Source organism: Berghia stephanieae, chromosome 3, assembly GCF_034508935.2.
Source record: "Berghia stephanieae isolate SIO BIC M18660-M18661 chromosome 3, UCSD_Bste_1.3, whole genome shotgun sequence".
NCBI lineage: Eukaryota > Metazoa > Mollusca > Gastropoda > Nudibranchia > Aeolidiidae > Berghia > Berghia stephanieae.
The window spans coordinates 50,567,979-50,595,911 of record NC_088362.1 but is presented as its reverse complement, the minus strand read 5'-3'; the positions used below and the strand labels follow the sequence as shown (position 1 = coordinate 50,595,911).

Below are 27,933 nucleotides of genomic sequence, written 5' to 3'. Positions count from 1 at the left end.
TGCTCTCCTCTCAGTCCAGTCTTTTACTTGTGTGTGGCCAGTAGTAGGATAACCAAATGCAACTTGAATCAACAGCACTTGCTAATCTTTTAGGAATACAGTGCTCGCTGGATTCTAGCACGGTCTTGGGAGAAGCCAAAAAGTGTTCTTCTAGGATCCACTGTGCCAAAATCCAATGCTCATGGGAGGTAATGGCGTGCTATATAGATAAAATTTGGTTACCCTGGTCCAGCATGCTGGAGTTCGGCATGATCGAATCCAGTGAGTCAGTGAATATTGTATACGCACATAGAGGAAGGAAGGTGATGAGATAGAGTGATTCTAAATCTAGAGAATGTTTATACTTGGAAGTGCTCAAAAACAGTAAGAAGTTGACCACTTTAATAAGACAACAAAATCTGAAAAGAAAAATTGAGAAGCTGTGCTTGACTAGTCATCTCTGGCCAGATGTCAAAATTTGATTACATTCAAAGCTGAAATCAAGAATCTGGTGAGCTTTTAAAAAATCAGATACCTCAGCCATCATTCATCCCACATAGAAAAAAATGTTATAAAAATAGAGAGAAGATGTTTGTCTTTCAGACAGATTAGCTTAAAATTTTTAACCAATAAAACATTGGGTTTTCTTGCAGTTGCAAAGTTTAAAAATAGCATTTTGCTACCTTTGTTTTTTGTTTTTAAGGGTTTTACGGCGCTTGCGACACAACCTTTAATGTTAAATGTTTATTGTTGGAGTGGCAACGGAATAAAGCTGAAATTTCACATCACCCCACGTCATCTACTAGCTGATGATTATTAGCATGAAACATTAGGGAGCAGGCACGGGGTGCATTAAAAATCTGAAAAATTGTGTATGAAATAGTGCCAGACAAAGCAAGAAAGAATCATACAAGAAAAAAAAACCATCCCGAAAAAAATCAACCTGCCTTGACTGGGGAGGCAGTCAAAGCAGGCAGATTTTTTTTTTTTTGGGGGGGGGGGGGGGGGGGTTTATTCTTCTATTTTTCTTTCTTGCTTTGTCTAGCATTGCTTCATACACACATTTTCAGATCTTTATCTCATTATTAGTAACTTTGTAAAATTTATTTTTGCAAAGAGTCATTTCTTGTCAATAAAAACTGAAATTCATTTCCTCATCAAGAAGAGATTCCACTTTTATTTTGATTTTGTTGGGACAGTTTGTCTCTGAGAGTATAAAATTATCATTTCATTCTTAGTATGAAGAGAAAAAAAATCACCATGAGTAAAGTGTCCAAAGGCCACACTTGACTTTTCCTTCTTCATATCAGGGCCATGAGTCCCCTGGAGCTGGAATTTATCCCAGTTTCTACAGCGGGAAATGGAAAATAGCAATTGCTTGCTATCCTTTTGATAGCATGTGATTCCATTGCAAAGTACTTTCCACCAGGTATAATAGACCTAGCTACTGAAACATTTGCTGGGTGCACAAGAGGGTCAGAAACAATCTCGACTTCACCCAGGATCGAACTCGGTAGCTTTGCATGTGGAGAAAATGTTCTACCAACTGAGCTATTGGGACCCCCAGTATGACCTGATAGTCTGTAGTGCATAATTATGGACATATTTTTAATATTGCTCTAAAATTTGACACCAGGAGGTAGGTTGTTCCATAAACAGAATGTAGCTTGGAAAAAATGGGCAAAGATAACGGTACCTATTGGATTGAAGAAAATTGGCTACCATTTCAATGCCCATCTTTGTGATGAACAGTATTTTGCTCAGTGTCATAAGAAATTCAAGATTAATAAATCAACAATTTCTACAGGACTGTAAAATTTCAAATTTGAGAAAAAAAAAGTGGAGATGTATTATTTTTCAACTTTTTATTTTTATGATTTTATAAAATATAAACAGGTTATGATGTATATCATTTGACTTTTAAAAATCATAAATCAGATTTTTATGATAATTGTGTGATTTTCTATATATTTCAAAATATATTGCATATCCCCTAAAATGCCTTTTATATGAATATGCTTGAATTTTATTTTGAAAACAATGGTATACTGAGGGTTAAAAGCATGGCATATAATTAGCTATCCACTTCATGGACAGCAAATGGAGACTTTCTACTTTCTACTAAAACGACAGTGATATGTTCATTCTTTGTTATCATAGTGACAAACTTTTCTAGAACTCGTAAAGAAGAGAGTTCCAATAATCAAGTCTGCTTGCCACAAGGAATTTCATAAACATTTCACATATCTTTTAAGATTTACACCACTTAATATAAAATGTAATTTTTGACAAAATTTTGTAATTTAGAGTTGCATACTTAAAAACTCATCAAAATAAATACAAAGATTCCTAACAAATACACATAACAAAAAGCAAAACTGTCAATTGTTCTGACGACCCCATCCATACCCTCTGCACCGGAATTTAGAACCTGTGAGAAAAGCAATAAACATTTCTATAAATCTAAACAACAAGAGATGAAGTGAGTAGAAAAGTGCCAGAAGACAATAGAGAATAAACATTTTCGCGGCGGTGGTGGGTTTTGAACCTGCGACCTTATTGGTACGACAACTCCGCCTGGCCGGTGAGAGCGTGACTCTACCATATGAGCTATCCACGAACAAAGTATTCGTATCAAACTCAGGTCATTTCTAGAGCTCTCTCTCACCGACTTCTGGAGACCGCGGGTTCGCCACACAACCATCGCGGAGTTACCTGGCCAGCAGTTAAGCTTAATAGCCAATATTCTCAACACAAACATATAACATAGAAACGATTAAATCTAAACTCCACATAAGAGCCAATAAAATCCAGGAAAAATTTAGACTCTTCAACTTTATCTTTGTCAGACAATGCCATACAAATATTGACGAAGTTTAAGTAACCTTCACCATAAATGATCTGCGTTAAAGTTTGGAAAACGATTAGGTTTAAAAATAGTCTCAAAAAAAGCAGATGAAAATGCACCAAAAATATAAAGAAGACTTAAAGCAAAAAAAATAAATCTAAAGGCTACTTTAAATATGGATAAACTTACAAGCATATGGACAAAACTATACCAAGCACTAGTAAAACCAATCTTTTTTATATATCTAAGGCACAACGGCATCAACCAAGGCATACGAAAATAGACTTAAAAACATTCTATATCAAATCATAAGATATCTGGTTATAATTACAAATAAATCTGTCTATGAAAAAAAAGAGGTGAAAGATCACAAACTCTTGTAATTCTGAAGCCTTTTTGAATGCACACAAAGTGAATTAAAGCAAAGCATTGTTGGCATATTATACTCACTCAACCAAATCTATTTAGACAAATATCAAAACCATGGAATATCACATGACTTTTAAAAAACATGGTAAATATACGAGAAGGAATCAAAGTCAAAGGCAATGATCAACAATTTGGTGGAATCTCAATCATGGCTGATGAACGGAACTGAAGTATCACAGTCTTAGACATGATGTGGAAGGTCCTCTTGTCAAGTTCAATCCAGGGGTTTGTCCACTCTATTGGAAATGTCCAGAATGTTCTGTGCCTGTTTGAGTAGTGGCATGTCGATCATCTGGCCTTTGAAAACAAAGGCACCCTGAAAAAATAGGGTTAAATTATTCATAACAGAAATGCAAAAAGTATAAAAAATACAACTCTTAAGAAAATTAATTATAAGCACACATTCCAGTCTTCTTCATATTTATGAAGATGTGATTTCAAAATGGATTAGATTGGAATGATTATCTTAAATGTGAGACTTCTGTTTTGACCATTTAAATTTACCCATCCCATCATCCAATAGACCATGGTAGAATAGCTCAAATTGCTTTTTAAATAAAAAAGGGCGTATCTTCATTGGTATGCGAGTCTCATATCTGAAACCGACGTCATAGATTGTCCTGTTATCAGGTGTTTTGGTTAGCAAGAATAAACTCTGTAAATATTAACTATATTAGCCGTGAGTTAGACACCACAGAGCACAAAATGAGTAATTGATATCCGTTATTATCAACAGAGACAGGTGACGATATCTCTCCCATTACCTTATTTATTCATAGTTAGTATTATAAGCATTGAGTGAAATGTTGTTCAAGAAGATATATTTGTACAAAATTGATAGAATTATCTGGACTGGAATCATATATACAATATAAACAAAGCTGAGGTTACTTATTGACATTTAATCTTACAGATATGAGACACTCCGTCCAGGAGGAAAAAGTGTGAAAGGGACCATTAAAAAATGATATGTAAAAATCTGTTTATCAATAACAACTACAAGCTATTTGGTTTTATTGTAAACATTGAGATGTATATCTGCCAACCAATTTGAAATCAGATAAAAGATACACATACAAATTCCCATTAATTATCTTGAGGGGAAATTTTTCTTTAGGGCCCATCTCAAGAAAAGATTGAGATAATCCAGGAATCATCTGCAGAGCAGTGCAGCAAAGTGAGAAATAAAGACTAATTCTCTCGCTCAAGGAAAAAGAAAGTGAGATGATGACGTGGGGGTTAGAGTAGGGGGCACCCAAATGAAACTGAAAATACTATGCTTTACCCATTCAGCAATTACACTGATTAGGTAAGATGCATGACATTGCCTTTTTCATAATGATTGCTCTCTATTTGTATTTTTTAAATATTGATTGTCCTTGTTGGATCACAGTGACAACAAGGAAAAAACAAATGATCAGCTAGCCACAAATATATAAAGAAACACATTTGCACATCCAATAAAACAGTGCTTGACAATACAGACACTGCTACTACAACATATGTCCTTAACAAGTTGATAGGTAGAGTACAGTTAATCCGATATGTATTTTTCATCCAGTTTTAAATATTCAGCTCAATTGCAAGCGATGACATTGATTCGTAGAATAAAGCACATTTATCAGGTTATAAATGCGTTTTAATACAAACTTGGCGAGTGAAAATCTTAAATCAAAACGAGTGTTATTTTGAACTGTACTTCTCATCCAAAACCATTCATAATACAAGGAAGTCTAAACAATAAGAAGAAAGAAGGGGGAAAAAATTGAATTGAATTGAAAATATCAACTAGAATAATTCTGCCGTTGTCTGCATCTATTGAGCATGGGTCATGAGGTGGGGTTTTACTCAACCTCTCTCTTTCTCTAGTTATTTAATTATGTCACCACTTTGAGCGTTGATCATTGAGCACGATTGATGACTCCAGATCGTGCATTTATGGATTTTGAATGAATGCTTAGGTCATAAAGGAAATGATAGACAATAAAGATAGAGAATTTTAGGTCTGCAGGTAGAACACATACTTTTTCCCCTCAATCTAACAGGCCATATGACATCACAATGCAGACCACGGGTTGCTCAGGCCTACTTTAGACTGATATCTGCACTAAAGCCACACTATAAGGGAGACATCAAAATGGTTTCATTAATCTAACCAATGATTTTCAAGAAATAAAAAGGATTATCTCTCACAGAAAAGTGGATGATCAAATTTAATTGCCTCTAAGACAATAATTAACTCCAGCTAGGGCCTGAGCAAAACAAGGTCTTATTCCAAGAGAAGGAAAGGGAGTGAAATTAAAAAAGACAACAGATATAGAGATAAAGGGAAAAATTTACCAGTAGCCCTGCAAAATCCCCACAAATTCATTTTTAACTTCAAACAAAACTGTACTTTAATGCTAACCTGTCCATCTATCTGATGTTGCTGAAATCCTTGTATGAGCTCAGTAGCCCACTGAATTCTGCTATGGTCTGGGGTGAATGCCTGGTTGACAATACCAACCTGAGATGGATGGATAATCTGCTTGCCTGTGTATCCCATCCTGGAACCTTCTTCTGATATTGTCTTCAGTCCTGAAATATCTGAAAGTATATTTTCAATTAAAAATTGATTATAGTAGTAGTCGTCGTTGTTGTTTTGTTTTTGTTGTTGTTGTAATGGTGGTAGTAGTAGTAATAATAATAATAGTAGTAGTAGTAGTAGTAGTAGTAGTAGTAGTAGTAGTAGTAGTAGTAGTAGTAGTAGTAGTAGTAGTAGTAGTAGTAGTAGTGTAGTAGTATATAGGAAGTAGTTTGAAACTAGTAGTATAGTAGTAAGAAGATAAAAGTAAGTAGTAGTAGTAGTAGTAGTAGTAGTAGTAGTAGTAGTAGTAGTAGTAGTAGTAGTAGTAGTAGTAGTAGTAGTAGTAGTAGTAGTAGTAGTAGTAGTAGTAGTAGTAGCAGTAGTAGTAGTAGTGGTAGTAGTAGTAGTCAAAAATAATAATTTTATATGATGCAGTATCCACTAAATGTGATAAAAACGCCTATCACTATCAGTTCATGGGGGAAAAAGAATACCTTTTATATCAATGTGAACCATATCTATAGCTTGTAACTTGTATGCTTTAGCCAAAGAAATAATTTTCTGGCGGGCATAAATTAGTCCTCTTGCATCCTTAGTCCTTTCAGCACCTATTTGTGAGAAAATATAGATATCATAAAAACCAAATGCTATTTTAACAAGGGTCCATTAACCCCTAAGAGCCTCTAATCTTTAAAATCTCAAATCAATGAATTAATAGCAAAGCATGTCCCTTTAATATATGAGAATATTTCTACACACAACAAAGTACATGTCTATATACATTTCAGACACTTCAGATATATGTAACTCTGTGTTTACTTTCTTATGTATCTTCCTTCCTCGATCCTTTCCCAAAAAATTGTCATCATCAATACAAATATATATTACTACACACTAAACTAGAGAGCTATCCCAAATTACCAAATATACCATAAGGACAGAGTTGTCAAAAACACTTTTTCAAGACAACCATGTATTGGTAATCATTGTTTCCACTTAGATTTCTGGTGCACTATCTTAATCTTAGATTGAAGAAAAGTATATATCCCTCACCATTAAACTTTTAATTAAAAACTATTCTGGTATTTCACCCTTGAGTACACTCCCATTTTTAAGGAATGTAACTATAGAACAACAAAAGACAAAAAAGTAACTTAAGGGAAATTAGAAATTACAGTTTAATTTGTAAAACTTAAAATAGGAAGCTGAGGAGAAAGCTAAGACTGTGGTACGGTACTATATATTTGGACAATAAACAATACAGTTGATAAAGATAACCAACCAACCAATATCAGCACAGAAATCGTCTGACCCGAAGACAACACCATCCAATATGTAATGGTTATTGCTTGAATACTCCCTGGCTTTTTCTAGGATTTCACGAAGGTTCATTAATCCAACTGCACTTTCTGTAAACAGCAGGAAGTATGGGACATACTGGCGTCCAAGCTTGCACTTTGACATCAATTCTGTGAACTTTTTCAAGTGAAGTAATGGTTGAATATTTTATAAATACGAAATAAATTATATACATGAAGAGTGTCGACAGGTTTCCAGTTTATAAAATCTTTATCGATCATAATCATTGGCTATTGGATTTAGCATGCTCAATGCGCTTCACAATATTATATTTATTCCCCAAGCTGGCCATAAGGTGTAAGATTGCTTGTGAAAAGAGTAAGCTTTGGGGAAAAAGTGTACACTTTGAATGCCGTTGAGTAATTTTGGAAATGAATAATTCTTAATAAAATTTGTGTGGGTGAAAAATTTCAGGAGCTTAAGGAAAACTTGAAATTAAAATTAAGAAGCAATGGAACCAAATCACTTAACCTATCAAACTACAATTGCTAAAATATATATATATATATATTGCAAGAAGAATGGAGAATACCAAGAAAGCTTATGAGAAACAATAAAAACAAATTTTTATGTTAATATTTGATTCTCATGGAAAAACTTACAGTCTAAGAGAAAAAGCATACAATCTTACGAATATGCTTTTTTGGTGCACAGTTGGCAGCCCTGCACATGTTCTGATACCAAAAAAAATGTTGAAATACTTTATCCGTGACTTATTTCCCTTTAGGGGTATGAGGCAATAAGGATGATGACAATGATGATAAACTCACAATTGTAAGATCCTCGACCGTGTCCACCTTTGGTACCAGGATAGTTTGAGGTAGAAGATGAGCAGCCAATGGTTCTCCAAGCCCTTTTCCAATGATAGCCTCAAGGTCATTTTCAATCAGCCCACTTGACACTGAGTTGATTCTAAGAGCAATGTCAACATTTTTCGCTTGTAATTTCAAACCATTCTGTAGAGCCTCTTTACAGTTTTTTCTTGCTTCTTCCTGGAATTTAGAAATAGTTTGTATGTTAATCAATTAGCTATATTGAAAAACTTTAAACTGTTTAATAAATAAATAATAATGTTAACACTTAGTTTAATGGCACAATGTCCTCAGCATGTTTGTTTTGGTTTGTCTTGTTTTTTAGTGGGGTGGGGTTTTTTTGGTGTTCATCTGATCTTTTTTTTTGTTCATTCATTTAGTTAATTGTTTGATTCGGTTTTTTATTGTTTGTTGTTATTATCTTTTTTTTTAGTTTATTACTTTATTATTTATTTTGTACACAGTATTTCAGTCCACATTGTCCTATCCTGAGCTTAATATAAGTACCTGGTCGTTGACAGTGTTGACTCTGTCAGAAGAAAAAAATGCAATATCACCTAACAGGCATATTGTCTCATCCTACATGTTAACTAGGGACCCCTAAAAAGCGCTTTTAACATGTTTAGTGGATATTGCGCTATACAAATGCTCAAGTTTTTTGTTTTGTTAAAGAATGAGAAGTCATCTCTCCACCTTTATCCCATTCCCCCACCACATGGCCATTGTCTCAGAAATGGAATCTTCTCAATTCCATGAGCTCCATTCTTTGTCTCCATTCCCTAAGATACATGTCTGTACACACAAGTAGCCTAACTTCTGGTACACACAACCTATCACACGCTAACAAACAAAGATAGATAAAATCATCCATTGCATTGTACTGTAACTGTGAATGTCACTGTTGCTGGAACAGAGGCACGCCTTGCTTGCAATAAACTCACATACACGCAATGCCCACCACCAACCCCTCTACCTCTATGCTCTGATAAGTGTATCATTATAATGTGAAAAAGGTCTACCAGTGTGCAATAAAGCTCATTAAGTTCAGAATGCGATGCAAGATTTTTCTTGTCTGTGCTTTGTATCTTCTTACAGTTTCGATTACTTCTTTGAATGCAAAGTAACTTTAGTAGAGTCAAATAAGAGGGGGGAAAATGGAGACTTGAAGTTTTCGTTTAATCCAAGGTTTCATTAGATCTGATACTGTATCAGAGGTGCACTATACAATTCTATATGGAAAAGGCTATTCGGACCCGGGTCTGAATTGCTTCCCGTGGCAATTCGGACCTGAGTCTGAATTGCTTCCCGTGGCAATTCGGACTCGAGTCTAAACTGAATAGAACTCCATGGCTAACCAGGGTCGAGTCTGAATAACTCCATGGCTCTTCGATTCGGAATACTGCAATGCAATGCGCCCGAATGATGAACTTATCATTAGTATCATTAGTGAAACTCTCAGTTACTATTCCGTTTGCAGCTATAGAAACCGTATTGGTCTTCCTGAACACACACACACACACTCATGAGTATCTCTAATTCATTAAAAACAGAATAATCACACACACACACACTCCTCCCCCCCCCCCCCCCCCCCCCCCCCCACAGCAATCATTTCCACAACCCAAGAGCCGGCGGCTTTTTCTCTTTGATCTCGTATCACCATGTTCTCCCCTGCGTCCAGCACCTCAGTCGTTTGTGGGTTCCCCCCCCCCCCCCCCCACCAATCCCATTACCAGTTGATCATTTTCTTTCCTTATTCAACCAGTGTTTATTTTATTTAGGTACTTAGTCCAGTATTATCTAATAATATTAGTATTAGACAGTACTCTGCCCCTACCCCAGTGGCAGGGCTCTATTGCATGGCTTGCTGCCAAGAATCGCCTCTATTTTTATATTTAGAAATAAAACAGCATATTTTTTAAATTAAAAAAGAATTAAGACACTGCCTATTGTCAAAGCCCGACCTATACTGCCTTTTAAAGAAAACGCTCAATGCCCAAAGCCATATTATTTTCCTTTCCCCGCAGTTTTTCGCGGCCGCAAATGGCAAATTATATAATGTCGAGATATGTCATGCATGTATCTTTTGTAACACGCTCATGGCAAATCAAATAAATCTTCCAATCATTACACAAAGACACTCTTTTATCTGTGAGGGCAAATTGATTGTTAACGTTAACAATTGCGACTACAATTGTAATCTCCCAAAGACCACGATTATTTAGATCTATGTTTTGTTTTTTAAGGAGCTTGTAACACATTTAGGTCATATCAGCGCCCGTAAAACTGGAGAAATTGGATAGCAAAAAGTTCTAGAATTACAATTAAAAAGTACTCAAGAAAAAGTAAGACAAAGGGGAATAATAGATCACCGCTTTTGAAGGCAGTCACCTTCGGGAGTTCTAAAACGTGACTTGCTCGCTCACTCGCCCTCCTACCGACTGACAACTGACACTGACAACTGAGAACGAGCAGCTTCTCCCCCCACCCTACCTACCACGCTTCACTTTCGCCCCAGTTTCCACTTCCGACACTTCCTGTGATTGCGCAGGCGCATTGTGGCAGGAGTCCAAATTGCCACGGGAAGCAATTCAGACTCGGGTCCGAATTGCCACTTCGATTCTATATTGTGACAAATTCAAAGACTTTATTCAAACTGTTTTAATTATGTTAAAATGGTAGGACTCTATAGGCCCCTGGTTCGTCCCACTCTGGGCAGCAAAAGTTGAGTCCTTTGAGAGGGCTCTTTACTTATATTCTCTTATTGCACAAATTGTTATAGCGCCTTTCAGGTGTGATGTGTCGTCCAGCATGTTAAGTGTTGCTGTTGCTTGGAGATCCCTAATATAAAGTGTTAAATAAAAGCTCAAGTTTGCTTTTGATTTTGTTTTATTTGAAAATATATTATCAAAAATAATTTGAGGGAAATGCCAGCTATGACAAACGATTGGCATGACAACTATTGCAAACAGGTCAGTCACGAATCCACAGCAATTGAAATAGATCCTATTCGACAAATGATGTGTGAACATCGTTAAAAAGACATTTTAATTAAGTTTGAAGTTTCAAACTTTAATTGATAATTCACACACACAAAATTTAATAATAAAAAACATTGATAAAAAGCTACCTTCATGTTAACCGCTACTCCGTCTTCACATTCTAAAACAGCACAGTCAACGCCAAGAGATTGAACTTTATTTATCTTCCTCGGATCGTGCCCAGGCACAAACATCAAAGTTCTGCGAGGAACATAATAACTCTCAGTGGCAGAATATGTTGCTAATCCACATCTGTTAATTGATCCATTGTGTGTAAACTGTGATGAGCGCTTGAGAGAACCTTGAATTTCTTTCACACAGTGAAAAAGCGTCCTCTTTAATGAACGATATTGCAAGGGCGATGGATAAAACCTTGACGCCATGGTTATGGTTTATTTTAAAACTTTTTGGATATGTTCTTCAGGCGAGGCCACCTTAAGTAAAATCTAAATTTAAGAGAAAAATCCCACTTTTTCTTCAAAAATAACGAATCACGGTGAATTGGGTGAAAACAATCTTTAGAAATTTAGAATTGTCACAAAAGATCTGAAAAGATCACCCCTTTTTTTTACTCCTATGAAACCACCACTGGTTTTCGAGTTCTTACGCAATGTGGGAAAACAAATAAATGCAAGGAAAGCCACGGACAACGGAGAACTTTCTCTAACGTCTACAACACATTAGCCTTCACAAACTATGATTCCAGATTGAAAAATTGAAAGGATAAGGTTTTTCCCTATCCTTCAACTTAAATTTTAGCAGACGATCAAGAGAAAAAGAGTGATTGTTCTTTGAGAGGTGGTGTGTAAGTACATGTTTTGTGTGCACGTTTCCCTTTTTGGCGCAATACCTCAATACAGGTTTTATAAAATGTGACATTATAATATGTTGCAGATTAACTCTTATACATCAAAGCTGTAATCCTTTTTAAAATGATTTTATTATAAGCATAATGAGCTTAGTTTACCTTACACGTTACAACATTTTGTTATAGCATAGGTGCTTAGTATCACTTGAAAAAGGTCGAAGGTCAGGGAGCTAAAATTTCTTAGTATAATAAAAATAAAAATAACTTTAATTTGAGAATTCTTTAATTTTTATAATTATGGTGCTAAAATAGTATTCTTATTTATAGTATTCAATGTTAAATATATATTTGAGTTTTCACTGTAAACATTTCAGTGATGTTATAACATTGACATACATGAGATTGTTGTCATAATAATGTCTTAAAATGGCTTCCTTAACGACAGCTGCGCAGAGACGTAAACACGATTGACGGGTTCCTAAAACATCTCATGGCGTGTTGGTGAAAATCGCATTCAGTTTAAAGGTATTTTGATAAACTTATAGCTAATCTTTAGTCATATATTTTTTGTAATATTAGAAGATTTGTGTATCTTGCACCAACCTCCAAAGCAAAATCTGTTGATATTTTTATGCCATCCGTCCATGGCTATGGCATTTGGCATTAAGCCTAAAGCTGACATACTAAGATAGGCTTAGGTAGGCACTTTGATAACTCCAGTCCAGTGGCCGCCGATAGGCTCACTGTAAGGTGAAACTCGTTTTTTGGAACTTTATTTTTGACCCTTTACTGTTTTGGTCACCATGGCGTTATTTGTGAACCTATGTGACTAACTTTGGTATCATTATAAAGAGCATAAAACAAGCTTTCTAACGGTGTATTTCATTCTTAATTCTTGATTGTATTTCTCAGAAAGCTTATGTAATAAAAATTTATAAATATTTTAATTATAAGAACTTTTTAAATTATGGATACATTTTAATTATATTTCATACATCGATAGACAATTAATTGAAGAATATCTCTGCCAAATTTCATCAACATTGAGACACTCGCTCATTATTTTATTTTTTCCGCCATCAACCCCACTTTTTAGGACAAAAACCTCATATTTTTTTCCATTTTCATTTATCCTTAATTTTTTCCATACTTTTCATCCATGAAAATGATTTATATGAAAATAAAGCTTATTTTCTGACCATTAAAATGATACCTAACACTTGCCATTTATTTTTTAATTGAAACAAAATTACTGAAAACAATAAGCGGGCCATGTTGACTGTAAAACTCAAAATTTCCCGATCGCCGCGAGATGCTGGTTTTGAGGCAGCAGTGAGATCACAGATTCTCTCTGTAAAATTGACAAAAAATTTCAATATAAAAATATAAATAACTCTGGAACCGTAGGTCGTAGAGAAACAAATAAAGTATCAAATTTTATGTTTTTTCAAGTCCCATCCCCCTGACTGAGTCAAATCAAGATATTTTGAGATTGAAAATTTTATCAAAGTGCCTAGCTTAGGACGGATGGATCTAATTTCTAAAGACATGTTCTACTTTGATATTTGCCTTGTATTATTTTACTCTCTGTTGCTCACAAAAAGAAACACGAACACATGTTGTTAACATATGATGCAGCTGTAGATAATTATTTAACATTGAATGTCAGTACTATCTATAGATAGTGAAGTAGGCGTGAAAAGGACACATGATCCAGGGGTGTGGAGGTGGGGATTAAGAGGAGACCGTACTTCTTTTTTTTATGTCACCTAAACGCTGATTTTCAAACCGATAACGATTATCGTTCCCTAAGATGTTAGATATTACCTATCAACGTGTGCCTAAATGCTACACTCACCTTTTCAATTTGCTGTCACTATTTCGATTCGACAAATCAATTTTTAAACCGGCGTTGCAGTCGTAAGGTATCCATTATATAGATGCACTTGTTGCCCGATTCACAAACGAAATATTAAGACTGTGATTAAAATTGTTTCCATTATGCATCAAAAATTTGTATGATCATCCTGTTGCCAAGCTGCCGATCATTTTGTTTAGCTAATAATTCCCAATTCCCATTATTAATTATACAGAGAAGGTGGGTGTTTGTATTCTTTTCTTCCCGTGAGTGATCTGCTGAGTTTGTCACTATGGGAATATTTGGGCCTGTTTTGTTATAATATACTAAGGAAGTGCTACTGATGTGATGCATTTGGAAGTGATTTTACGTTGCCGCTTCGATGTATTGCTTCTTCGAATGGTTAAACATTCTCTTTTGTCATTTGTTGTCATTACTTCTTTTTGTGTTTCTGGCTTGTTCCCAAGTCTATGTGTGTGTGTGTGTGTGTGTGTGTGTATGTGTGTGTGTGTGTGTGCGTGTGTGTGTTTTATTTTATATGGATGTTTAGGTCTGTGAAATGTCGATATCTTTTAATGATACTGCAGTAATTTGGAATTTTTCACCAAGACATAAGTAGTATATCTTTTTTGATTTGATCGAGTACATTTTTGGTGTGGTAAAAATATACCTTGTGATTTTTGTTGTCGATTAAGGCATCTTTAAATTTTCAAATATGTGTGCATGATGGTATTCAATATTAAGAAAATTGTCCAACAATTGTTTCATTATAATTTTACAAACTAATGCTGAGAACGAGAGAGAGAGAGAGAGAGAGAGAGAGAGAGAGAGAGAGAGAGAGAGAGAGAGAGAGAGAGAGAGAGAGAGAGAGATAATAAGTGGGGGGGGGGGGGACTAATCATAATTGCCTGACTGTCAAGTTCAAAGGTTTGTTGTCTTATTACATTGTATATAAGAGGTTTACAATACCAGTATATTCCTTGTCACTCTCGTAATGCCTATACTTAGAGACAGACTCTTCCATCTATCCAGTCTTGGTTAGGGGTATGCATCCAGTAAAGTATGTTTATTGATAGTTTGACTATAGTCAATGACTAGTCTCTTTTTGTGTCTTTCCGCACTTGTAACCAACACTTGATCCCTCCATGGTGATGATGAAGGCTCGATGATACCCTCCTTGGGACTCTATGAAACGTTCATTCAACTCTGAATGGCAGCGTGACTTGGTAGCAATAGGTCTATAATCTTCAATTAGATTCTTAGACAGAGAAGGAGCTTTGACTTTAGCTGCTGCTACTCCAAGGATTTTGAGAGGGTTTTGAGATCCATCGAACGGTAAGCAGACTTCAGATTGTTTCCTAAAAAATCATGACCTAAGATAATGTCAGCACAGAGATCAGGCAGGAGTGAAAGCTTTTGTCCGTACAGTATAGGAAAGAGGTGAAATACAATGTTCCTGCATCTTTTTGGTGAGATTTGTCGATGCTATGTTAATGCTACATGAAGAAGGGGTTACTTTCCAACAGTTTTCTTTAACGATACTACAGTTAATGCAACTGTCAGAGCTTCCGGTATCTGTCAAGGCATTGAGTTTAATACCATGTACTTGAACAATTATTAGCTTTCTTAAAGCAATTGATGGCGGATGCAATGAGAGTGGTTGCAAGGTTTAGATTTCCTGAAGTCAAAGAAGAAGCTATTGCAGTTTTACGGGATTTTTCGGCACCGGTAGATTTACAAAATTTAGCAAAATGTCTTAATTTACCACATTTCTCATAAGTTGCTTCTCTGGCAGGGCATTTGAATCTAGGGTGTTTTTTTGTAACCACAAAAGCAACATTTTTCTTCACTGAATCCAGAAGCAGTTGTACTGTCAAGGGTTTTATAAACGTCTCGCGTTTTGTCAACAGCTGCAGTTATCATGTCTGAACGGGATGATAAGCTCTGTTTTTCAGCCATGTCTAGAGTTCTACGCGTAGCATCCTTGTAAGAAGTGTCGAGATTGAGTTTGTTCTTTTCAAGTCGAAGTATATACGACGTTGGCGTATGTAAGTATAATAAGGCCACTGATGAAAGCATCTCTGATGGCTTCATTTTTGTGAAGCGGGGACAACTTGAAAATTACAGTACTTTGCAAGATTTTAAAGTTTTTGTAAATAATAGTCACGCATTTGACCAGCTTCTTGCTTGCAACATGATAGTAAATACCTAGCAAAAACTTCATTCTTAGGTTTGTCAAATACACCCTCGAGTATTTTGATAGCAACTTCATAAGTTTCACACTCAGCAATGAGTTTGTAGATAGAAGGACTGACGAAGTTTACAAGCATTGCAAGTTTGCTTGGAGCTGTAGTTTCTAGGAAACTGTTGAGGAAGAAGTTGAATGTTCTCTGGTGCCAAGTCTTTAGTGCCTCCTGCTGTCAGGACTGCTGGTCGAAGGTGTCGGCCCATCATGGATAAAAGTTGATTATATTGTTGTCAATTTGGATCACAAAAGAGACCAAGAACATTTTACTTTGAACATTCTTTCTAAAGCTTTAATCAACTTTTAACTTCTATATAACGAAAAGAGAAAAACAAAATGTTCGATGTACAAGACACACAACATAAACAAAATCACTACACCCGACATGTTTGTATTTTAAAAGATTTCACCCTAAGATGTCATACAGCTTTTAATTACTCTGTAGTCCCTCAATCCATCTTGTATTTTATTTGAAATTGTTTAAAGGTTTTGTTCAAATTCTAATTCAAATTCATATCAGTTTGTGTGTTTCCAGGCAATGAAAACCAAGTATTACATTTCCATTATCTCTGGATTTAATCTCATATGAAGTCAAATCAATCAATTTCTTTTCTTTTCAGTGATAACCATGTCAGATATTGCTGAGGTTGAAGAGCAGCATCTTGCAAGCACGGGTCATTCAAATCAGATAGCAGAGGCTGTGCTTGTCGATTTATCATGTGGAGATATGCCTGTTTCATCACCACTAGAGCCATCAGCACCGCCCCTGGAGACAGAGGGAGGTATTAACACAGATATTCAGCAAAATGAACAAACGATCTCATCTGTGATCAGTGAGGAAGCATCAGTAGAATTACATGAAGACAAACATCCCCCTTCAGCACCAAGTCACGCCTTTGATATACCTTCAGCAGAGTCTGTCGTTTTTACCCATGACCAGCCCAAACCAAAAGTAATACCTCCACGTGAGGTAAAATCTTTCCCCCCAACCATTTTTGGACACATAGCAGAGAGATGTGTGACGTTTTGTATTGATACTTCGGGTAGCATGTTTGATAAAATCCATGTTGTTAAAGAACATTTGATGGAGTTGCTTACTAGCCTGTCATCAAGGGAAGGGCAGATGTTCAACTTGATAGAATTCAATTCCGAAGTTACACAATGGGCAGACAAGATGGTGGAGTGTACACCTCAGACAGTTACCGTAGCTAAAGGCTGGTTAAATAATCTAGCTGCCAAAACAGGAACCAACATGCAAGATGCTCTTCTCACTGCTTTTGCAGATCCGTCATGCCAGGCAGTCTATCTGGTGTCAGATGGATTGCCTGATCAATATGCAGAGGATGTGTTGGATCGAGTTGTCGGCACATGTGGAAATAGAAGTGTGCACTGTATTTACATCGCTGGAGAAACAGTAGATGAAGCAACAACTGAGTTTTTGGAAGATCTGGCTGTTGAAACATTCGGCTCTTTTCACGTTGTCACCTTAACCACACATGGAATGGTGGAAAGAATCACTCCTGTATACAGATCAGACCATGCCCATGAAAGGATTGTTCATACAGTTAATAACACATTACGTCCCAATATAAAAACATGCAGTGTAGCTACAACATTACAAATTGATCCTGATGAAATTTTGGGAGTTCCCAGAGCCGGAGTTGCTCTATCTCCATTTGGATCCTATGTAGCTCCAAATGGTTTGGTCACAACTGCTCCTTATCGATACTACTACCCCCACTACTGGTCTCGTTACAGGCCTGCCAAGGCATGGTTGCGGGCCCAAGATTTATTAGAAAACCCAGCTGACTACTTGGGATTGTCACCTGCTGCAGGGAGTTTGCTGGTGGGCAAGAAAGTTATAGCAAGACGCATAGAGGATGGATATTTTTATAAAGCAACAGTACAAAGTCAGGTACGGCCTTGTTATATTTATTCCAAAGGTCTCAATTTGAAAATTATATTCCTTTCTTAAGACTGAAGAAATAAAATAAGTTCACTTTCTTTGCAACAGTCATTATTGGAGGAATAGGTGAATATGCATGAAACCTTCAGAGTTGATCCACTTAATTTTCATAATCTTTAATTTTCTGCAATAGTCTAACATAAAAATATTTGTTTTAATTCATCTCGTTGCCCCGGTTTGTTTGTTTTTGGATTTAATTTTGTTGCTGTGCTTTTATTTGTTTGATTTTTCAGAGGGCACCATACTTTCAGCTTTTTCTAACATATTTGTATTATTGAGTCAAAATATCATGCAAGTTGAATTTATTATTTTAAAACTTTCTATTAATCATTAATTATTTACAGTTATTTGTGATTATTCTAGTTTTGTTCATTAGCAATTATGTTTTGATTTGTGTTCTGACTTGGCAAACGGCCTAAAATAAACGTTGAATTGAATATGTTGTAATGATTTTAAACTTTCAGAATCTTGGTGAGAAGTTCTTAGTGGCATTTGGTCCTTGTAAACATGGCAAATATGGCCAGATTGTATACCAAGACACACATGTCTTTGACATTGTTGATTACCATGATGCGCTGAGGCACACGATCATCAATGGAGATAAAGTCCTTGCTCTCTGGGAGCCAGAGGGAGAGAGGTATTGTCCTGGAATTGTCATTGAAGGCCAGGAGAGACGACAAGCTGACGGTGAGTGTTTTTCGCGCATTTATAAATACAATCAGACAATCAATCTGGTATTGTCAGTCGGTTTATATGATGACGATGAAGAAGAGGAGGAATAGGAATTGGAAGTGGAAGAGCAGGAAGAGGAGGAAAAGTATGGAGAGAAGAAGAAGAAGAGATGATGATGATGTTGATGATGATGATGACGATGATGATGATGAAGAAGAAGAAGAACAGAACAACAACAACAACAACAACAACAGCAACAACAAGATAAACAGTTATAAAATGAAATGTTCAATTAAAACATAATAATAGATTACAAATGATACAGTTAAGTATTTAAAAGGAAAGGATTATTAGATGCAAGTGAGGATAGCATGTTTTTGGAATTCTGTATGAAATTGTCTCTAAAAACTTTAGTCAAAATCCGTGGTCCACAACCCAATTAAGACGTAAAAACAGGTCTTCAACAATTTTATTGCTACTCCTTGGGTATGGGGTCCATCGTCTTATTCCTTTTCTGAGAAGTTTAAGTTTCATTCTACCACTTCTTGTCCCCCTTGACATACTAATACCACTTATACTGAAGCCATTGCGCTTCATCTCTACCCTGGTGTGTCGTGTTTTGCTTTTACTATACATGATTCTTATCTGGGTTGAAAGGATGGTATGTGTAGTTGGTTGAGCTTTTTCAAGATAGTATCGGCTTTGGCTTTCATGGCATTAAACCGAGGATCAGATAAATAAGTCCAGCACAAAGATCCAGCATCATCTTCTGGCAGGACTTGATTAAATCAGAGGTTTCTTGACTTCAAGAATGCTGTACTCTCACCCACTCTTTCTCTCTCATTTGGAATAGGTGATGAAAACGTTGTTGATAATATAGATAAGAAGTTTGTATATTCCTTGTTGAATACACAGTTTAATTTGAATGAATAAAATGTGGATGCTTGGAGTCGTAATACACTTTGATTATTTTCTAGTAGAGTTTTTGTTAAGCCTAATTTTGATACATATTAAACTTACAGTCATTGATTGTGAATGTCATTTCCTGAGACTTTAATACCACTTGAATTATCAATATAGGAGTTAACCCATATACGTGGCTTGTGGCTCAGTGGTGCGATGTCTCATCTTGCATGATCAGTGACCAGATGGCCGACTCTTTTCTCTTCTTTAAAGCGGATCCTTGTTAGACATAGCCTCCCAAACATTTTGACAGAACTCCTTGGGTGACAGTGATCGTAAAAAAAGTTCTGGTCCTGACGTTGCGTCATTGGACAAGACACTTTACACACATTACTCCACTCAACTTAGGTGTGAATGAGTATCTGGCTACAGGCAGGGATGTATATTGTAAGAGTGTTCGTACAGGTGACTGGTATTGTATGAAATGGAAATATGTTTCCATATGACCCGCTAGGAGATCAAATGAAAACATTGTGAAGCGCATTGAGCATGGTTGATAGGTGAAAATGTCCTATATAAACGTTCATATTTTGTTTTTATTTACATTTGCAAAACTGAAATTATCAAATTTACTTGTTTTCTTCCTGTAGGTCCCGATGATCAAAACCTGACTGTATCCTTTAGCAATGGCCACACTGTAACTGTTCCAGAAAACACAGCAGTCTGGATTCCATCATCTGTCTACGAACGTCTTTCTCTTGAGCTGAAAATGCCCACTGAAGCAAGGAAAACGTTGCTGTCCAGTGTTGACCAGTACCCCATAGAAAATCTTCCTGGTTATCCTGTATCCGGTCCAAAGGCTGACCCAATAGAATATGCCAAGGCTGAACCTTTAGTCATAGATTCAAACCCTTATCTTTGGGATCCTTACCTGTTCCCCCACCCACCCCACCTACGCGCTTACTACGGATATCCTCCATTTGTAGTATCAAGACAATCACAAAAAGAGATTGAGGCAAAGAATATCCAGGCTAGAAAAACGGATGATCCATTGTCTCTGATACCCGGAACAGACATGACAAAGCAAGAGCTTGATAGTCGTATCATGTCACAGCTAATGGAGCACAGATTAGCTGGAAATGGTGCCAGAATTCAAGCTAAAAGGGAGGAGGAATGCAGGGAGAGGACTGAGCCAAAACTTTTAGGAAGAAGGGATAAGATTGAGGAAAATCATTTGAAAAAATCTGTATCATTTAGTGATATCGATTCATTCAGAAAGATCACCCCAAGAGAGGAGGAAGAAGAAATTAAGTATCAAGATGACGATTGTCTTTATGATGAATATGGTAATCCTGTTATGCAAGCAGACCGTAGCACGAACACAGATTCCAGTCTACTGTTTTATAGATCACCTGGCATTAAAGGAAGGCCTAAGTGGCGCTACTGGTCAAATAGTTCAACTCCGAGTTTGGCCGAGATCTCTAGTGGGGGAATGGCTGGTGGGTCCAAGACAGCTGGCCAAGGTCTAGGTCCATTCAGAGAAACTGCTCTCCAAGCACCCTTAGAGGCACGTGACCAAAGACAGCCTCCTTACAATGGTAACGTTATTTAAATTTGGATTCTTTTTAACAATCATTTTCCATTTTGAAGTTGTGGCATATCTTGTCATATCGTATCTCATTACATTCAATTGTAATAACAGTATTTCAAATCAATTTTATGTCAAAGAATGACTAAAGCTAAACTTGATTATAAATACTTTTTTAGAAACATCTATAAGATTTGGAGAAAAATATAAATGATTTATGGTTTTTGTGTTTAAGAGTAAAGGTCTGCAACTGTTTTACAGATCTGGAAAAATGTGTATGAAACAGTTCCAGACGAAGCAGAAAGAACAATACAAGAAGAAAAAGCTTCCCAAACTATCTGCATGCCTCGACTGAGATCGAACCTCAGACCTCCTGATTATCCCTTAATTTTGTCTCAAGTCATTTCTTACAACTTATGATTGGCTCTTTTTTTTCAATTAGACTTTTTTCAATTTTTTGGTGGAAAATGATAACCTGAAATATGTGTGCATTCGTCATAATGTCACTATAAATATGTATGAATTATAATCTTTCCAGTGGAATGGACTAGCCCTGCCTTCAAGTATGTGGACACTTTTGCTAAGCATGACTACTCAACTTCTGTAGAAGACTGCCTGAACCCTAGACCGCCATCCAAACCATCCAAGTACCCTACTTACAACTACACACCAGCTTGTAAAACGTTTGCAGCAATGACACCAGAAGAGAGGGAGGAAGCACGCAGAGCCAACAGGTGAGATTGAAAGTAGCCTTGGATGTAAAAAAAAAAACAACAAAAAAACGAAAAGCCTTCTCACTGCTAGTAGTTGTTTTTTTTTTTTTGTTTTTTTTTGTTGTTGTTTGTTTGTTTGTTTGTCTTTCTTTTTTTTTTTTCTTTTTTTTTTTTTTGGGGGGGGGGGTTGTTGGTTTTCTTTCTTTACTTCAGACCTTATATTCTTTCACCATCAATATGAAAGAACTATCCTTTTGTAATTAATTGATTTAATTATCCCAGCCTGCATTCACCAAATTCTATGATTAAACTTTATTAATACCCAAGTATACTGCCACACTGCTTTGTGAAACCTTTCTCTTTTATAAGAGAGGGAAGGAAGCAATCTTTCGGTGTGATTCCTAAAGGAAAGCATTTGCAATATAGTCAATTAACTCGATTTGTCACTGAATGATGATTGAAAGGATCCACATATACAAGACTTTGTTGCACAGCATTGTTGTTTTCAGCCTGGTTGTTTTGTTCATTCAGAAATCGAGCCTTTGAATATATTGCATGTCCCCTTAATTCTTTTTTGCTGCGTTGGACACAATCAAGATTCATAAGTGATGATAAAAGCATTCCCCCAATACACAGCTATTCCAACTTGGCACACTTCTTACACACTTTTCCCCCATATGCTTGAACATGAAAAATGTTATTATGAGCCCTTTAATGTCCATGTTAATACTATAATATCATACATTTTAGTGAACCATAGGTATTTTATTCATAAGTCATCAAAGTTTCATGCTAATGATTCCTGACTATTTTAGTCTCTCTCGTATTGTTGAAAATATAAATGAAACAAACACCATACCGAGTCAAATACAAGTAATTCTCAAAATCATGTCAATAATCCGAAACAAAAAATGGCGCTCCATTTATTTTAAAACAATGAAAGAAATATATTTGTGTACTATGTGTGATGCAATTTTGTAAAACCAAGGGGTAATTTACAAGTAAACATTGTTTCATGTTTCTTTTTTGAAACTGTAGACGTAGAAGAGTGATAAAGAGGGAAGAAGCGTGGCTAGAACGTCAAACGAAGGAGGACAACATGAAGGCATGCATGCAGGATCAGCACAGAGAACGAGTGATGGCCATGATGGATCGTGATAGACAGAGGCAAATGAAGGAACAAGAGGACATCCACAGAGCCAGGGAGGCCAAGAAGAAAATCAGTTCAGAGTTGAGGGCACGGATTGAACAAAACCAAACGAATGAGATGGAGAAGGAAAACAAGTGAGTATTATTCTAGATTTATTAATCTGGAAAGATGTCCATAATATCGTGCCAGATAAAGCAGATAGAATAAACCAATAATGATCCCAAAAATTAGCCTTCTTTGAATTCGTTAAGTCAACTTTATTGCATTTCATGCTGGTACCGTATTTCAAGTTCAGTGGTCAGTTGGAAAAAAATATGGTTCAACATGATAAGACAATTTACGTTTTAATTGTCTGTGCACCTGGTGGTTAAAAACAAGCTGCTTGCATGAAGCGGTTCCTCTTCCTATACAATGCAATCTAACTGTAAGAGATTCAACATTGAAGATAAATGCAATATTTGTGTTGTGATATCCTCCAGACAATAACACACTTTAGACATGATTAACAGCAGAGGTGATTTCGACAGAAGTAGTGAGCCTTTATTTACGGCCATTACAAACATCTGAAACATGTTTTAAAACTCTGAAATTGATAATTGCATGCAATATTATTCAGCGTGTTACTTAACCGGTTATAATCAAGTGGAATTGCAATAATGTCTTCTGTCTAACTCTCTTTATTTTCTACATTCATTTTGAGAAACATTTGATTAATAACAAATATTTGTGGAAGTGATGACATCTTAATTTTGCTTATTCTATTTTCAAAAATGTTTATACTTCCATTTATTTTAACTCCATAACCTTTTGATAATTTTCAATCAATCATTTTAAATTGATCAAAATATACATTATAAATTTATGATTATGTAGAAAATTAAAACATTGCTTTTATCTATTCCTCTTTACCATTTTATAATCCTAGTCGAATTGAAGGTTTGAGAAGAAGACGAGAGCGGCGGGAGCAAATTCAAACCATCAGGGAGAGAGAAATACAAGAGACAATGACAAGAAGAGAGGTAACTCATTTATCTTACTATTTGTTTTTAAATCAGAAATAATTAATTCAGGTAAATTTTAAGAGTATTATGTTCAATTTTTACTTGTAATTTAGAGTGTAATCAAATACGTATATGTTGAGAAGAAAGAAAAAACAAACTAACTTATACACGTGTCAATATGCATTTAAGTTGTTCACTTTATAATTGGCAAAGAAGCTCCATCTGGTCTCACAGTATTTATGAATCCACTCCACAGCTTTAAAGGACTGTGAATTTATTTGACAAAATAAAATCAGCACATGACCTCATGAAACAGTTTAAAAGTAGGATGCAAATGTTGTATGTTCTTGGCAGGAAAAATTGACATATTGAAGATACCATTGTACTTTTGTGTATAAAAATGTTAAGCTGAAAACAAAAATGTAATCTTCCCTTGAATTGTGGGTTTGACCTCATGCCTTAACAAAGTGTGATTTAGATGAGAGTAAACAAATGAAAGGGAAAATCTTTATCAATCTTAATTATCATAATACCGTTAAAATCAGTAGCATTTGTTGTAAGTTCATTTATTATATATTTTTAGGAAATTCGCAAACAAAGCTCTGAGAGCCGCTTGAAGTCGTGGACAGAGCAGTTGGACAAACAAGATGAGAAAGCTGCTGCTGTAGACAAACGTCATCAGGAGGCAAAGTTACGTCGTATCAACCATTTCAGGGAGTTGGAGAGGAAGGGTCAAGAGGAGAAAGACCGCCGTTTAGCTGTCAAGGATCAGGGCCAAGCTATTTTCATGTCACAAATATTTGCTTAGGATTTTACCTTTTTCCCTATTGTCCTTAAATATTTATATGATAATATGTTATTCTATAGTCAATGTATTACAAAGTTAAACTGATAAGAGTTGCCAATTGATTTTTAGTGATGTTAACAACACATTATAACATTTACCTTGTTGTTTAGTTCTATCTAAAGCCTTAGGTGGTTGGGGACTCAATTTTTTATCTGATAATTGTATGTTATATTTTACCTTTTTCTTTTGGAAATATCTTTTTGAAACATATGTTTTTAATTTGTCGTATATTCCACTATGTTGACACGTGATTGATGGTTTGTGTAAAAATTAAAATTCTACCTTTTATCTTTCAGTTGTTGATTGATATGACAATTATTATTTTATAAATCTATTTTTTATAAAACACTTTTTTTTCCTTTTTTATTTTTGCTACTTTAAAGTGACATTTTGATGAAAAGTTTTGTTGTTGTTTAATCAAAGCCTTATTTTTTTCACTGCAGCGCAAGTGAAGCATGTCGATAGTGACCTTTAGAAATAGGATCAATATGCCTTTTAGATCGCATTTTGTTTTAGAACTTATAAATAAAAAGAATAGTTATGGTGCTGAAGACCACTATAATCATTAAGGCATAACCCAAGGTGAATAATAGAGTATTTTATCACAAGACCATTATATTTGTGGGAAACAATCTTTTCTGTGATATGTATATATTTAAATATTTTTCAATCGTCATTGTCTACATTTTTATAGTTCATTTCATATTTGAATGCCGTGTTGTAAAAAAGGAACTGAAACAGTTTACATTGATGTTACAGATTATTAATTTCTTTATATGATTCTTGTCTTGTCACCAATGTTTACAATATTGACGAAAATGACGAGCGATGTAAAAAAAATGATGTTCACAAATTTTATGATATGATTTACCTCTACGTTTTAAACAAAAACAAAGAAAACAAAAACAAACAAACAAAAAAAAAACAAATAAATAAATAAATGAAATCAAAACAATTCTTTTTTAAACAATCTAACCGAGATAAATTGTTTTGATTAAAATTTTTGAGTTACATAAATGAAAGTGGATTGTCACTGTATTAATATTGACGTCATTCAAGGAATCAAAATGTCATGTCAGTGTCTTTTGACTATTCACTTTCAGCACATTACTAAAATATTTGTAAACAATACTGTATTAAGAGAAATTCTTTGCGAAACCAAAACTTCAAACACATTTTGATTTTAGTATTTTTATATGTACATTTAGATGTGTTTTTTTTTTCTGTAATTGTCGCATTTAACCTTGATCTCAATCTGTGTTTTTAAAAATGTCAATGTTCAATATGTTATGGGATTAGTGTTTTAACAAAATTAACGATACTGCCTCTCCTTTATAATATTTTTTAAAAAACACATTGTTATATAGTTGTTATTAACATCATTTCATCCCAGTTTTTCTCTATTCCTACCATTTTTGTCTGAATCCAAGTATTCTTGAATTTTTCTTTTTTTTATGGATTGTATAGACAAAAAAATGGTTTTGATCAGAAATGTCAGCCTCAGCCAAGATTCAAGATGAAAGTTTTGTTGGCACTGACTTATTCGGGTGCCATTTCCTATGAAATTGTGATCAGCTATATTTCTATTTCTTACGTCTATATCTTTATCAGCATGAATTAACACTGGGTATTTTTATTTTGTCTTGACTATCGCATATTTCGTATTTCCTTATATTACAGCACATGACTTGAACTGTATTTTACTCTAACAAAAAAAATAAGGCCAGTTTGTAGATTTCTCTTCGAATAATATCCTTATTTCTTTGCGCTATATGCTATTGTTATCTTGTTGAATTAGCCATCCACAGGTACAAATTGTGTGACACTTTATAAACTTAATAATTCTAATTCCGAATTTATAGGAGATAAACACAACTTGTGACGCAAATAAGTAAATATAGATTTAGTCTTGATTGTTTAATTTCATTGATAAAAGATACATTTTGGACACACGAGTTAACATTGTGTATTTAATTAAGTATTTTTGATATGTTTTTATTACAAAGTTATATCCTTAGAAAAAAAAAACAACGTTCTTTTACATTCAAAGCAACCTAGTCATTATTTCCATTAGTTGGCAACAAGGATTCTTTACAATCTCCTTCTGTGCGGGTGGTTGGATGGGAGCATCACCCTTGAATCATATACCTATGATGTTCGCATGGGTGTACGATCCGATAGTGATGTCGTTTCTTCTTCTCTTTACTAGCCTATCCTGCTTCTTTGGTTTGTGATTGTATTTTTGACAGGGGATATTTTTTTTCTGTAAATCTTCTGCCTGTTTGTTCTTGGTTATTTATAATTTAGCTTATGGTATGTTTAGGTTATGATTTTGATTTACATTTGTACTATTTTTGTTAGATTGCTTGTTTTTTTTGTTTCAGCGGTCTCTCATATAACCTCAATTGTGTTGGAAGAGACCTAAAGCAACAAACAAACAAACAAAATCTCCTTCTGTGTACAATCATTTTTTTTCTAGGCCACTGTAGATACATAGGAATATTAAATTACATTTATATTTAGTATCCGCACTACAACATCTATAATAAAGCTAGATTTAAATATATTTTACTTTTTAAAAATATTCTCCTTATCCTGACCTGTATAATTATATATTTTCATGCCTTGTTTTTTTTTTTTTGTGTCATCACTACAGCTGCTCATTGAGTCTGATGTTATCTGCCTTCTGAACAATGGTTTTCATTGATTAAATGTTTACAATTTGGTTTTGTCCCATCATGTTACCGTAGAAGTCGTTTTTTATTTCACAACGGATATTTTTTTTAAAACTGTGGTGATGCTACTTGTAACTTATTTTACACATGTTTCATTTAAAATAATGAATTATCTTATTTGTGTTTTCCTTAAATTGGATTTTGGTGTGATTTTAATGAAAGAGAACAAGCTAACCTGCCTTATTACCTGCTGTTCTCTCTCTTTTTTTTTAACAGAAAGAATTGTTTTTGTGTCACACTTTGAAAATCTCTTATTCTGGTTACTGGTTACCATGTTCAATCAACTTTTGAAAACTTTGGAACAGGTACAAGTGCGAGAAAGAAATAGGAAATGTTGATAATATTACAGTACCAGACTGAGCAGATAAAAAAATACATACATACTCTCACGCGCGCACACACTCATACATACG

At 35.1% G+C, this 27,933-nt stretch overlaps 2 protein-coding genes across 3 annotated transcripts in view; one reads left to right on the top strand and one right to left on the bottom strand.

Annotated features, from left to right (window-relative positions):
• Positions 1-1,829: 1,829 nt before the first annotated feature.
• On the bottom strand, positions 1,830-11,824 carry LOC144967946 (citramalyl-CoA lyase, mitochondrial-like). Its single transcript, XM_078905748.1, has 6 exons — positions 11,124-11,824; positions 7,952-8,173; positions 7,109-7,298; positions 6,317-6,430; positions 5,664-5,842; positions 1,830-3,572 (listed from the first exon to the last, which is right to left on the bottom strand). Exons 1-6 carry the CDS (start codon positions 11,415-11,417, stop codon positions 3,471-3,473), a joined length of 1,101 nt encoding a protein of 366 aa, XP_078761874.1. The 5' UTR covers positions 11,418-11,824; the 3' UTR covers positions 1,830-3,470.
• Positions 11,825-12,085: 261 nt separating this feature from the next.
• LOC144967945 (uncharacterized) overlaps positions 12,086-27,933 on the top strand; it is a 15,954-nt gene continuing 106 nt past the window's right edge. Inside the window, exons 1-9 of one of the 2 annotated variants that reach the window (XM_078905746.1) lie at positions 12,271-12,367; positions 14,861-15,035; positions 16,566-17,860; positions 18,376-18,598; positions 20,137-21,084; positions 21,613-21,808; positions 22,826-23,071; positions 23,863-23,956; positions 24,522-27,933. The exon at positions 24,522-27,933 is cut by the window's right edge and continues 106 nt beyond it. In XM_078905746.1, the coding sequence (XP_078761872.1) occupies positions 16,574-17,860; positions 18,376-18,598; positions 20,137-21,084; positions 21,613-21,808; positions 22,826-23,071; positions 23,863-23,956; positions 24,522-24,746 (3,219 nt within the window). In that variant the 5' untranslated portion in view covers positions 12,271-12,367; positions 14,861-15,035; positions 16,566-16,573 and the 3' untranslated portion in view covers positions 24,747-27,933. Of the gene's footprint in view, positions 12,368-14,860; positions 15,036-16,565; positions 17,861-18,375; positions 18,599-20,136; positions 21,085-21,612; positions 21,809-22,825; positions 23,072-23,862; positions 23,957-24,521 lie in introns of both variants that reach the window. The other variant, XM_078905745.1, reaches the window with a different exon arrangement.